Source organism: Pelodiscus sinensis, chromosome 1 (genome assembly GCF_052426305.1).
Source record: "Pelodiscus sinensis isolate ZL-2025 chromosome 1, ASM5242630v1, whole genome shotgun sequence".
NCBI classification, from domain to species: Eukaryota; Metazoa; Chordata; order Testudines; family Trionychidae; genus Pelodiscus; species Pelodiscus sinensis.
The window spans coordinates 125,729,962-125,744,723 of record NC_143052.1 but is presented as its reverse complement, the minus strand read 5'-3'; the positions used below and the strand labels follow the sequence as shown (position 1 = coordinate 125,744,723).

General features: G+C 46.0%; 1 protein-coding gene across 2 annotated transcripts in view; it reads left to right on the top strand.

Annotated features, from left to right (window-relative positions):
* The window catches only part of SMC1B (structural maintenance of chromosomes 1B), a 99,979-nt gene that overhangs the window by 24,569 nt on the left and 60,648 nt on the right, over positions 1 to 14,762 (top strand). For both annotated transcript variants that reach the window (XM_075899976.2, XM_075899966.2), the window contains exons 10-12: positions 929 to 1,114; positions 5,779 to 5,958; positions 6,359 to 6,505. In XM_075899976.2, the coding sequence (XP_075756091.1) occupies positions 929 to 1,114; positions 5,779 to 5,958; positions 6,359 to 6,505 (513 nt within the window). The remainder of the gene's footprint in view (positions 1 to 928; positions 1,115 to 5,778; positions 5,959 to 6,358; positions 6,506 to 14,762) is intronic.

Here is a 14,762-nt window from a genome sequence, read left to right as displayed (position 1 = left end):
AGCCCCTGTCTGCGGGGAACCCCAGCTCCCCATGGAACATCCTCTGTCCGTGGAGACCTGGGACTCCCTGCAGACAGGAGCTACTGCCACCCTGCGCTGCTGCCCCTGTGTCAGAGGCAGCAACATGGGGTTTGCAGGCAGCTGGTCTGCACAGAGAGCTAGTTGTAAAACTGGCTCCCCTCGTGGACTGGCACTCTGCACTGCTGTATCTGATACTATAGAATGGTCAAGTAACCAATAGGAATTACTGTGATTATTTGACTATTCAGTTAACTGATATCTACCATCCCTATTCATTATACGTGCTATCGAATAAAAATAAAAGGTTACTGACTTGTGTCATGAAGATGAAAATATTGCAGCAGATAATGGCAGGAATGCAATCGGCTGCAGTTCCTACACTCTTTCTTTTCCTGTTACTGAATTTGCTTAGTCGGGTCCTTCTTTACAGTAATATATTTTATGCCGTTTTCAATATACTGTATATATTTTGCAATGGAGAGATCCTTTCTAAAGAAGCCACATTAAGCTACTGGTATTCATTGTAGGATGTTATCAGTTAACGGTTTAAACAGTCATACTTTTACATCCCTAGTTCATTGTTCTCATTGAGCTTGTCATACTTTGAAATTGCATGCTAAAGAATTTTGAGGTTAATAAAGTTACTGTTTAGAAGGGAGTAATTGTAATCCTAGACTAGCAAGAATTTTGGATCTCTTAGAATTTCTGTGGTAATATCTCTCATTTGGACTTAAAACTTGACTTCAGCTTGTAGTTCTATTTATAATTTTAATAGACTGTGTATCAGTTATGAGACAAATGAAACAGGTCGATCTGTAACTTTATAAAAATGATTTTTGTCTTATGGTGAACAGTTTTGTTAAATATCAGATATAAGCTAAGGGTTATTTCTTAATTTTATTTTAAGTTTGGAAGACTGCTTGACTTGTGTCATCCTATTCATAAAAAGTATCAGTTGGCGGTTACCAAAGTCTTTGGCAAGTACATGAGTGCTATTGTTGTGGCTACTGAAAAGATAGCAAGGGAGTGTATTCGGTTCCTAAAAGAGGAAAGAGCTGAGCCTGAAACATTTCTTGCATTGGATTACCTTGATGTAAGTTTTTAATCTTTTCATCAGCAAATTAGTTCAGTTTTAAGATACATAAAATGTAAGTGTTTAAGTATAACAATACTATTGTAGAGACATTGTATGCTTGAGAGGGTTCCTTCTATAAAAACTCAGATCCTTTCCCTTTCTGTACTATGTACTTAAGATGCTTTATTGTAATTTTATCCCTTGGTTGCTCCTCCTCATGTAACTGATTTCCATGTCTTCAGTATATATTAATACATGATTTTTGTAAATTGGTTCCTTTAGCTATATAGTAAAACAGATCTGTCCCTAACCTTTTAGCATTTTAGGGTTCGTCTATACACTAGGGCTAAAGTTGAATTAAGCTGTGCAACTTCAATTACTCCAGTTGCGTAGTTTAAGTAGGAATGGCTTAATTCACTTTTTGGTGCTTTCGACACAGCAGGAAATTGAAGGAAGAACACTCTTCGTTGACTTCCCTTACTTCTCATGAAATAAGGGTTACATGAGTTGGAATAGGAAGTCCTTTAGCTCGACGTTATTTTGACATAAAGGCTTGGAGTTTAGATGCTCACTATGTTATTGTGCAATAACGCTGCTGTGTAGATGTACCCCTAGAGAAAACTTATTATAGAGGCCTGCAGTTTAGCCTTGTGTCCCAGTTTAGTATTGTTTCAATATGACATTTTGTTTGTATTTAGGAATGTGAAGGACTAGTCGACTGGTTGTTCCCCCTTTCTCATTGCTGCCTCTATCAGAAAGAGACAGGAAGCAGGGGGAAGAAGAGAGAGTACTTCAAAGTGGCATCTTTCCTTGAAACTTAGGACCAGACCCTGGGCTCCATGCAGTGCTGCTGCTTTGAAACACCATGAGCAGCCCGGAGCCAGGGTGCATTCAGGGTGCATACAGCGTTTCAAAATGGCAGCGCTGAGTGGCACCCAGGATCAGCTGGGGAGGCCCCAGTGACCCCAGGCTACGTGCAGTGCTGCCACTTTGAAACACCGCAGAGAGCCTGGCGTCAGGCTTCTCATGGCGTTTCAAAGCAGCACTGTGGGGAGCCCGAGATCAGCTGCAGACTCTCCCACTGACCCTTGGCTCCATGTGGAGCTGCTGCTTTGAAACGCCTTGAGGAGCCTGACACCGGGCTCCCCACAGTGTTTCAAAGCAGCAAAGCTGCATGGAGTCCAGGGTCAACGGGGACTCCCCAGATGACCCTGGGCTCCATGCGGGGCTTTTGCCTTTGAAGTGTAGCAACAGCTTCAGGGCTGTTGCTACACTTCAAAGGCGGAGGCGCCCTATTGACTAATCGAATAGTCGATGCATTTTGCATCAACTATTCAAATAGTCTATTAGTCAATATTTAACATCCTTATTTATATTGTAGTTTGGCTTCTGAAAGAGCTGAGGTACAAAGGTCTGTTATGTGTTCAGAACATTTCTGGCCACTTTACTAATAACATTTTAACAAATTCAGCTTATTAGAAACTGATTACTTCTGTACATAGAATAGAAGTAATTTATACGTTGATTCTCAAAAGACTGTTTGCATAGATGAAACTGTGATGTGTTTCATGCTAACAAAAAAACTGGTTGAATTACTTAATGGTGCATTGTACAATACGCAGGACTCAGGGAGTGTTTTTAATAGGTAATTAAATTCCAACTTGAGCTGTTATGGTACAGCTACTGCATGACTTGATGCTACAGAGCCTTAGCTGTCTCCTATCCTTGTGTAAAGTAAATCCACATACCCCGCTAAGGTCATCATTACTGTTTTAGCCACGTTTTAAAATATCACATCAGTCCAACTTCTGATTGGCTTCTCTCCTCTTACTCAGAAAAATAAGCCACTCTTTTAATCAGGATTTTATGCCCCCTGCAGTTTCTAGTTTCACAGTTAACAATATCTCTTTTTCTATTATAAAAGAATTCTAGTCATAACCAAGTAACAGGCAAGTGCTCTCCAAAATTATTCAAAAACCTTTTATATGGTCAAAGAAATCTACTGACTCTTTGGATGATATACCCAGTATGGATTTTATGGGGGTAGAGGGCTGCTCCAACCCCAGGGGAGCTGGGAGTAAAAGTTGGGCACCCTGCACATGGATAGGCTGGGAGCAGGAATTGCTGCCATCACCTCCCCCCCCACACACTTGGGGCTGCTGGCTCCTCCTGCTGCCGTCCTCCCCGCCCCCAGGTGAAGGGGTCGGGGGAAGGAGCAGGATCCCACTTAATAGATTAAATCTGATAAACTGGGATTTTATATCCCTAGTGCCCAGAAGAACTTTGCTGTGACCTCTGTTAAAACGTAACATTGACAACTTCAAAGGCTGTGCTTTGTCTCAACTGGCAAGAAAAATGGATAGTGGCTCCAGTGAGGATTTTATACCTGGGTATTGAGGGGGAGATGAATGGGGGCATCGTCTGAGCAGCTGCGTGGGCTGATGGAGATTAGGTGAGCCATTAACTCTTGTGCATTTACCAAAGTGCTTACATACCCCGTTCCTCCAGCCTGAGTCTCTTGTCACATTAGGATTAGTATCTCCTATCCTGGGGATTAGTGTAGGACTTTTTTTTCTGCTATGGGCATTACATTAGTTACCTTGCCACAGCAACTCAGGCGCCTGATCGGGGTCGTGCATGAAATAAGATTCAAGTTGCTGGCCTTTTAAGGTGAAGAAGCTCTCTAGCACAGGTACTTTTCCCATAGGCAGTATATTTCCTAAATTCTAAAATTGTAAGTGGACTTAAAGGAAGGTGTCACTTAAGGAGGGAAATGGCATTCCTAATGCCTGGTATAGTAAGCAGAATAACCCTCTTTATCCCTAACTCTTTAATACCTATATGAGGGGAGGGCAGGGTGGCGTAGGAATGTAAATTCATGTTTAATTGGTTAACCACTTTAACAATATGTTTAACTGGTTAACCAGTTAGTCAGGGCTGGTGGTGCTGGAGCAGTTCCCTTCTCCCCACCCACTGGGACCAGGCTGGAGTGGCCAGATGACCCGAGCAGCCCCTGTTCATGGTAGGTTCTCCAGGACTGGAGCAGACTCCTGCCTATAGCAAGAAGGGAGCTGCTCCAGCTGGCACTGATTAACCGGAACCAGTAAGCATCACTTGTTAAGGGTGATGCTACCAGTTAACTGGTTAACATTTGACATCCCTAGTGGGTCCCTGCAGTGTTCTGGGGACCAGCTGTGGGAGGAACTGGGGACTGACAATCACTCTCCACTATGTGGAAATGATAAAGGGAAAGAAATCATGACCAGGAGTCATTACTTGATAGTTCCCAGATGAGCTAAATTAATAAAGCTGGAGTATAATTAAACCACGTCCCCTGGGTCTAGATGTGGCTTCCCATATGTCCAGGACAATGATGTCCCTTCCATGGAGACGTTAAAGGATCTTCGTTGCAGGAAATTCCAGTGTGACTTCAACAAAATAAGTCATTAAAGTAAATCCTGGCTCTGCAGCCATGAGAGAATCACTTAGCAGTGGAACCAATATGATTTCTTTTTCATAAGAGAGGGTGATAGGGGAGGCTGCACAAGAGGATGCGCACCATGATGATGTTTTGTGGCAAAAAGTGGAGCTTTGTTAAACATATCCTTCTATTCTTAGAAGAAATTGTATTGCAAGACGGGATATTGCAGCCTTCAAGTTTCTCAGTAGTATAACAGTCTAGTTTGGGGTAGAGATGTAAAATCCCATTTAATTGGTTAACCAGTTAACCAAGTAAAAGGGAGGGCATGAGGGGAAATTGCTGCAGCCTGGCTGAAGCGTTCCCCCTTTGCCAACCAGAACACTGGAGAAGTCCCTACCTGCAATGAGCCTGGGCCCACTGATGGGCATGGGATTGTTCCAGCCTAGCTGAAGCAGCCCTTGTCCATAGTGGTCCCCCAGCAGGGCTGGAGCAGCCCCCTACCCATAGCAGATGGGGAAGTGCTCCAACCCCTATGAGTTAACTTTAACCAGTAAGCCTCGCCCTTAATGGGCAAGGCTTATTGGTTAACAAATTACTCATTCATATCCCTAGTTGGGGAGGGTTAATATCTGTGGCAGCTTTGGTTGCTCAGTATATCTGAAAATCATACCATACATATTTAGATGTCTGTGTGTGATTTTTAATGCCCAAGTTTAGGCTCCCAAGTTTGTGTGTTGATTCTTACATGAGATAACACTAGTGATTTCTGTGTGAGTTAAATTGTTTCAATCAATAATTGGGTTTAATTGAAGTAAAAACCACTGTAAGAGAACTATGACAGAATCGTTCCCATATTAAATTGAAAATCTATTTTTTCTTTTTGCCAATTTGATATAAGCAATCACTATTACAGGCACTGATTGGGAAAACATTTAAAGGCTCAGTAGAATGGATTTAAAAACATGCTGATGTATATTATGAATGCTTGTTTATGGATGATTTTTTTTAATTGAAGTCCTAATATTTTTATGTAAATGCTAGCAGCTTTGTAGGTAGATTTTTAATGTTACTTCAATGCATGTTTTGTCCAGTTTTTGTTTACTTTAACAAATGTTATCATTTTTGTCTTGTGAGAAGGCATTGATATGACAAAAATATGGAAAATAGTAGTTGATTTTCTTCAAGTAATATATTGTCCTGCTACGGTACTTGTATCACATGATTGCAACCTGTTCTCCAGCGGATTGTTTTTGCTTTTTAGATTAAGCCTATCAATGAAAAATTAAGAGAAGTAAAAGGATCTAAAATGATGATTGATGTTGTACAGACTTCATTTGCACCACTAAAAAAAGTGATTCAGTTCGTATGTGGCAATGGTCTGGTCTGTGAAACTGTTAAAGAAGCAAGACAGATAGCATTTGATGGACCAGTGAGATTGAAAGTAAGAAACTGAATTTTGTTTCATGGTTTTTTTTTTCATCAGGTGGGTTGCAAATAATATGTTTAATACAGGAATAATCCTAAACAAAAAAAAATTGTTAAAGTAGCTTTGAGTTGAAAAATTAAGATTTGAGAGTATGTTTCACTTGACATACAGCTGACAACCTGAAATAAGTACATGGGTTTTTTTACTAAAATGTTACACTTTTTAAAGACCCAAATTTTAAAGTATCTGGAATTGAACAGCTAAGGATCCAACTTAGTATGGAAATTGCTTATATTTATTTACATGCACTTGTTTCGTCAGATCTTCGTCCACTAGCTGCTGAAGTATTGCAGATGTGCAACTTCTAACCCACCTTACTAGGTCATTAAAGAATTAAAATATCTTTACATTTCAGACAGTCTCTCTTGATGGAACTTTATTTTTGAAATCTGGAGTGATCTCTGGCGGGTCAAGTGATTTGAAATTTAAAGCTAGATATTGGGATGAAAAAGAGATGAAAGAAATGAAGGAGAAAAGGGATAGGTTGGTTAATGAACTAAAGGTAAGGCCACTAAATAAGTAATTATATTTTGACAACAAAGACATAATGGAATAAAAGTCATTAATGGAAGTTAGTTTATTTCATTCCTGATTTTTTAAAATTTTTAATTCAGGCTGCAGGTGATGGAATTATTGGTGGCTTTTTGGTGTGAGGTACTGGAACAAAGGTATTAGGCAGGCAAGGGGACTGCAGTAAGATTGCATATAGCTGAGACATTCATTTATTTGTAACCTACATTAACAGTATGAAAGCTTCAGAGGGGTTGCTGAGTTAGTCTGTAACTGGAAAAAAAATTAAACAAATAGTTGAGCAGCACCTTGAAAACTAACAAAATTGTTTCCCTGTCTAGTAGGTAGTTCATGTATTTCTGGAGAGATGGAACCAAGCTATGATGTTAGCATGGGTTACATAGATGGAGAACTTCCTGTTAAAAGATAGATTAATCGTACAAAGTGTGGTAGTGTACTAGGAGTAATTTGTGTCTTTTATCAAAGAAGCTGTTTGAGGCATTACTATAGTGACTAATGAGAATATAATTACTAGCATGAAAACAAAGAAAAATCTTTCATGTCTTGTGACTGTAAAACTTAGTTTCATATCTTTACTATAGAGGAGGTACCAGAGCAGTAATTTATCAATGTATACCTTTTTACAGTAGAAAGTGAACTAGTGTTCAAAAAGCATTTTCAAACACACCCCACATCATCAAAATTTGGTTGTGGTCAGCAGGCCCATGTAAATGGGGTTAAACTATGCTTTTAATTATACACCCTGCTAAATGGATGTCAGATTACGATTTTAAAGATTTTTCTGGCCTGTGAATATAGCAATTTACTTCTGAATAAAAAGTTGACTTTTTTGTTTTTAAAACTTACTTTTTATGCATAAGCGGCGAGGAGTCCTGTGGCACCTTATAGACTATCTGAAGTGTAGGAGCATAAGCTTTCGTGGGCAAAGACCCACGTCAGATGCATGTAGTGGAAATTTCCAGAGGCAGGTATAAATATGCAGGCCAGAATCAGGCTGGAGATGTCGAGGTGGATCCAATCAAGGAGGATGAGGCCCACTTCTAGTAGCTGATCTGGAGGTGTGAATTCCAAGAGAGCAGAAGCTGCTTTTGTAGTTAGCAAGCCATTCACAGTCTTTGTTTAATCCAGAGTTGATTGTATCAAACTTGAAGATGAACTGTAGCTCAGCAGTTTCTCTTTGAAGTGTGGTCCTGAAGTTTTTTTGCTGCAGGATGGCTACCTTTAGATCTGCAATGTCCAGGAAGATTGAAGTGTTCCCCTACAGGTTTTTGTATGTTGTCATTCCTAATATCAGATTTGTGTCCATTGATTCTTTTACGTAGGGACTGTCCAGTTTGGCTGATATATATAGCAGTGGGGCATTGTTGGCACATGATGGCATATATTACGTTAGTAGATGTGCAGGAGACTGTACCAGTGACAGTATGGCTGATCTGGTTAGGTCCTGTGATGGTGTTGCTGGTGTATATATGTGGGCAGAGTTGGCACCGAGGTTTGTTGCAAGGATTGGTTCCTGAGTTCGAGTTATTATGGTGTGGTGTGTAGTTGCTGGTGAGAATATGCTTCAGGTTGGCGGGTTGTCTGTGGGCAAGGACTGGCCTACCTCCCAAGGCCTGTGAAAGCGAGGGATCATTGTCCAGGATAGGTTGTAGATCACTAATGATGCGTTGGAGAGGTTTAAGCTGAGGACTGTAGGTGATGGCCAGTGGTGTTCTGTTGGTTTCTTTCTTGGGCTTGTCCCATAGCAGGAGGCTTCTGAGTACACGTCTGGCTCTGTCAATCTGTCTCCTCACTTCCTCGTGTGGGTATCGTAGTTTACAGAATGCTTGTTGAAGATCTTGTAGGTGTAGGTCTCTGTCTGAGGGGTTGGAGCATATGCGGTTGTACCTGAGTGCTTGACTGTAAACAATGGATCGTGTGGTGTGTCCGGGATGGAAGCTGGAGGCATGCAGGTAAGCATAGCAGTCGGTAGGCTTTCGGTATAGGGTGGTATTGATGTGACCGTCACTTATTTGCACCGTGGCGTCCAGGAAATGGACCTCCCGTGTAGACTGGTTCATGCTGAGGTTGATGGTGGGGTGGAAGCTGTTGAAATCATGGTGAAATTCTTCCAGAGTCTCCTTCCCATGGGTCCAGATGATGAAGATGTCATCGATGTAGCGTAGGTAGAGAAGGGGTGTAAGTGGACGAGAGCTGAGGAAGCGTTGTTCCAGGTCAGCCATAAAAATGTTGGCGTATTGTGGGGCCATGCGGGTGCCCATAGCAGTGCCACTCGTCTGGAGGTATATGTTGTCACCAAATCTGAAATAGTTGTGTGTGAGGGTAAATTCACAGAGTTCAGCCACCAGTTGTGCTGTGGCATCATCAGGGATACTGTTCCTGACAGCTTGTACTCCATCTGCATGTGGGATGTTTGTGTAGAGAGCCTCTACTTCTTCTTCGAGTGATGTCCCCATGGGTGCTCCACTACAGGTGTCGGGCTCGTCCCGGCGCCGCAAACCGGAAAGTTTTCGCTAGCAGTAGCCCCCTCCGGAGGACCGCGCATGTGCAGAGCGTCCCGCGGCCTTCGCGCCTTTTCTGCGTCGCACGGTCCGACCCGCCAGTTCCTCCTAACCGTCCACGGCCGCAGACGGATTTGGAACACGCTCCTCTCCTGAGGAGAAATCGCATTGATATATTTAGATATTTTTTCCCAGTTAGCCCCTTCCTACTTAGTGTTAGTCAGTTATTGCTTAGATTAGTTAGTTAGTAGTTGATAGTTTAATAAAAAAAAAAAATATATGTGTATATATATTATATATATTTCCTTTCCCGTTATAAACTCTGAGGCACGCTCCGGCGAGCCCCTCAAGTTGATCTTTCCCCGGAGACCTCCTCAGCAGACATGCCCGGCTCTCCGGGATTTAAGAAATGTGCTTCGTGTGGAGAGGCCATGCCCGTCTCTGATGGCCACTCCCGTTGCATTCGCTGCCTAGGAGAGGGCCACATCCCCCAGAAATGTGGTCGCTGTGCCAAGTTAACTGCACGCGCAAGGCACGACAGAGAAATGCCCCTGAAAATGCTGCTTTTCAATAAGGCCCTCCAGCCCCCGTCAGCAACAGAACGAGAGGATCCGGGTGCGCAGAAGTCTAAGGACGGGAGAGGCTCTGCTCCGTCCAAGAGCCTAAGTGCTACAGACGCACGAGGCTCGTCGGGCCACCCTCCCGCGCAGGGAGCGGTCAAATTATCGAAAGCCCGCAGCACATCAGCGCCGAGTCCCGCGCTCTCAGTGATATCGGTCCCGCTGGGCCGCCCGGAATCGGCACCATCATCAGCGGCACCGAGTCTCCGAACGGCACCGCAGCCAGATACGGTGCGGTCCGAGGCACTCGGCACTGTTTCCTCATGATCGCTCCCAGGCTAAGCCGACACCGGGAGTCGACCCGGCACCGAAGCCTAAGCAGGCACCGAAGACTAAGCCACAGCCACCTAAGGCACCAGATACGGCACCGAGGAAACACTCGGCACCTAGGTCATCCCATTCAAGACCTAGTGATGCAGCTATCCCACACGCTCAGGGCACGTCGGCACCAATACGCACCGACCAACCATTGTGCGCGGCTGAGCCGGTTCCGTGTGTGGTTTCGGCACCGGCCCTTACGGCCCTACAACCCCATGTCTCTGAGAGTGACACGGCTCCACCATCCCCATCTTCGGCACCTCGGTCACCACACCTTCCGGGAGAAGTCTCGGAAGTTGCCTCAGTTGCCTCCATTCCGGGTAGCCCGGTCCCCCAGACTCTACCATCCACGGTGGTGCCGACTAAGGTGCAAAGGAAGACCCACCATCCTCGCACACCTTCTCCAGGTTCAGATAGAGCAACCTTCTCTCCTGGGCCATCGCTCTCACCACCTCAAAGACGGCGGGACCATTACTACGATTATTCCCCTACGTATCGCTATTACAGATCCCCAAGGCGATCCATTACACCACCTCACTATCACCGCTCATACTACTCAAGATCCCCGTATCGTTATTCATACCGCTCACGATCCCCGCGATCTCCTCCTCGCTCCTGTTACTATCGCCACAGGAGCGCCGCTTCTTACTCTCCGCAGTATTCACACCGTGGTTCTCGCCATCGTATGCACACCTCGCCTCATTCTGATCGTTCACGTTCAGTCACAAGGCACTCACCCTTGTCCCCAAACCGGCAACAATTATATTTGCCACGGCCGACTACCCAGGGCTCTATTCCGCTGGCTCAACGCCCACCAACACCTACCGGGGATGCGTCAACTACTTCCGCCCCGCATGACGATACCACTCAGTCGCCGGTGGCAGAGCACCAGCCCGTGGCCTCTCCGACAGATGCCGCTTCTTCTTCCCTGGACGACGCGGTTTTTAACGACGAACCTCCTCTTGCGGACGACTACAAGCAATTTCATGAACTTTTCAAATGGGTAGCGCATTCACAAAACTTACGCACCTCTGGGGCACCACCAAGATACCATGCCCTCCTTAGAAACTTGCAGCAGTCCAGCAAGTCAAAACTAGCTCTCCCTTTCGATGCCGCTATCCTGGAAGTAGCTAATGACATCTGGCAAACCCTGGCATCTATGCCCCCTACCAATAAACGCACAGACAGAAAATACTTTATTGATGCCAAAGACGCAGAATTTCTTTTCACTCACCCCGTACCAAATTCCATCGTTGTCGACGCAGCTCAACAAAAGGCAAGGTCCACACAAGCGAGAAATTCCACCGCGGACAAAGAAGCCAAGCGTCTGGACTTGCTCGGCAGGAAGGTATATTCGTCGGCAACAGCCACATTAAGGATGGCAAACTACTCCGCCCATCTTGCTAACTATGACTTCGATAACTACTCGAAGTTGGTGCCGTTGATACAACACCTTCCTCATTCCAAGAGAGACGTACTGAAATCCATTGTGCAGGAGGGCTACACAGTGGCCCGTAATGCACTCCAGATATCTCTGGATATTGCCGACTCAGCTTCCTGCACTACGGCGACATCGATTGTCATGCGACGTGACTCTTGGCTCCACCTGGCCTCTGTGCCAAAAGATCTACAGCCAAAGGTGGAAGACCTTCCGTTCGACCGAGCGTCCTTGTTTGCCCAAAACACGGATCAAGTGTTTCACTCTGGAAAGGACTCCCGAACCACGTTAAGAACTCTCGGGATGTACACTCCGCTTTTCAGGCACAGGAGAGCTTGGCCGTATAACAGACAAAGGCCTCCTCCTTCTTCTTCTTTTTATTCCAACCAACGCTTTAGACCTTACGACCAACATAGACAAAGGCAGCGCCCCCAACGCCGCCGCCAGCAGCCTAACAAAAACCACAACCAGCAACAACCGCGGCAGCAGGTTTGACGGACTTGTCGAGGATCTGCGTACCATCCCCCTACTGGGATCCCCAACACGAGTAACCAAGCGCTTTCACCGCTGTCTGAACCCTTACTCCCTTCGTTGATTCGCCATCACCACGGACCGTTGGGTCAGGGAGATCGTAACCTCTGGGCTCACCATTCTGTTCTCCACTTTACCTCCCACCAACTCCCCATCCCTGTCCCTTTTCAGGGACCCCTCTCACGAATCCCTGCTACGTCAGGAGGTCATGCACCTGCTTACCATAGGTGCGGTGGAAATAGTCCCTCCCGAGTTCCGAGGCAGAGGTTTCTATTCCCGGTACTTTCTCACCGAGAAGAAGTCGGGGGGATGGAGACCGATCCTAGATCTTCGCGGCCTCAACCGCCACCTGCAAAGACACAGATTCAAGATGGTTACTCTGGGTTCCATCATCCCAGCACTACACAGAGGGGATTGGTTCGCGTCCCTCGATTTACAGGACGCATACTTCCATATTGCCATCCATCCAGCTTACAGGAGATTTCTACGCTTTACCGTGGGAGACGATCATTACCAATACACGGTGCTCCCCTTTGGCCTATCCGCAGCCCCAAGAGTGTTTTCAAAGACCATGGCAGTCGTAGCTGCATACCTCCATCGAGCCGGCATCACCATCTTTCCTTATCTTGACGACTACCTCACGGCCCCTTCGAGACAAGAGGCCGAGACCGCAGTTACCACTACAAAAGGTATCTTCGAGACTCTTGGACTAATTATCAATCTTCCAAAATCTACTCTGATTCCCGCCCAGTCCATTGTTTTCATTGGAGCCAAACTGGACTCTACCACCGCTATGGCGTACCTACCTACAGACAGAGCCGACGCCATACAGGACCTATCGAGCGTCTTGCTTACGGCCCCGACAGTCTCATACCTTACCTGCCTGAAGCTGTTAGGCCACATGGCCTCCACCATGTATGTTATAACGTACGCTCGCCTCCGCATGCGATGTCTACAACATTGGCTCCTTGTAGCCTACAAACCGGGCATTACCAATATCAACAGTCTCACACCTGTCCCTGCCCGTGTCAAGGAATCGCTAGCATAGTGGCTCCAACCGGCCAATACTCTGGCGGGTGTTCCCTTCCAGATCCAATTCCCGTCAATTCAGCTTACCACGGATGCGTCCCTTGTAGGCTGGGGGGCACATATGCTGCACTGCCGGGTCCAAGGATTATGGTCCCACCAAGAATCCCTACTTCACATAAACTTCCTGGAACTCAGGGCAGTTTTCAACGCTTGTCGCCACTTCATCCACCAAATACAGGGAACCACTCTACAGGTCCTCACGGACAACATATGCACTGTATACTACATCAATGGACAGGGGGAGCCAGGTCCAGGACCCTGTGTGCGGAATCAGTGCGCCTCTGGAACTGGGCAATTCGTCACAGTGTCACACTCACAACCTCCTATCTCCCCGGCAAAACCAATACAATTGCGGATGCACTCAGCAGATCCTTCCATTCCCAACACGAATGGGAACTCCTTCACTCCGTAGCCCGCAATCTGTTCCAGCTATGGGGCTACCCAGAGATCGACCTCTTTGCTACTCGCGACAACAAGAAATGTCGCGCTTACTGCTCAAGAGCGGGCATAGACACCCAATCGATGGGAGATGCCTTCCTGCTCAGGTGGGGAACATACCATCTCTTATACGCCTTTCCCCCAATTCCACTGATACCCCGAGTAATAGAGAAGATACTATCCGACTCAGCGACAGTAATCCTGGTGGCCCCCTTCTGGCCTCGCCAGACATGGATCACGCAACTCATGCAGATGTCGGTATCCAGACCTCAGCGACTTCCACGGATCAGCAACTTGATCTCGCAGCAAAACGGCAATCTTATCCATCCGGACATCGACCGTTTGCACCTGACAGCTTGGCTCCTAACTGGCTACAAGGCCTAGAGCTAACTTGCTCTCAAGCAGTCAGGGACGTACTAGTACAGAGCAGACGCCACAGCACTCAACGATCTTACCTCTACAAGTGGCGTCGCTTCTTCGCGTGGTGCCAATCACAGACCATCGATCCTCTCAAGGCACATATTCAGTGCATCCTAGACTATGTACTTCATTTACATTCGCAAGGATTGGCTGCTGCTTCCCTAAGAGTACACTTGGCAGCAATTTCGGCCTTTCACGCTCCAATAGAGGGTTTTTCCGTCTTCTCTCATCCACTTACGAAGAAGTTCCTCAAGGGTATTTCGAATCTCTACCCACCGCATAGACCTATCTCACAACCATGGGACCTTACCCTCGTCCTGGACACTCTTACCTACCCACCATTTGAACCACTTGCAACTTGTGATTTACAGACCCTCACAATTAAAGTTACCTTTCTCCTTGCGATTGCCTCGGCTCGACGAGTCTCCAAGCTCGCAGCACTCTCTGCCGATCCTCCCTACACAGTATTCACTCAGCAGGGAGTCTCACTTAGATGTCATCCAGCTTTCCTGCCAAAGGTTAATTCGTCATTCCACATCAATGAGCCTATAGTCTTTTCTACCTTCTACCCCAAATCACATGCTACACCTGAGGAAGCCCGCTGGCACACATTAGACGTCAGAAGGGCGTTGGCATTCTATTTAGACAGAACGCGTCCCTTCCGGAAGTCCCCACGATTACTATTATCACTGGCGAATCGCTCTAAAGGTCATCAACTGTCGTCACAACGTATTTCGGCACATATCGTTAACTGCATCACTCGTTGCTATACCCTCAGGGGCAGGTCTCTACCCTGTCCACCAACCGCACATTCAACCAGGAGTATGGCCGCCTCCACGGCTTTCATGAAGAACGTACCGCTACGGGACATAT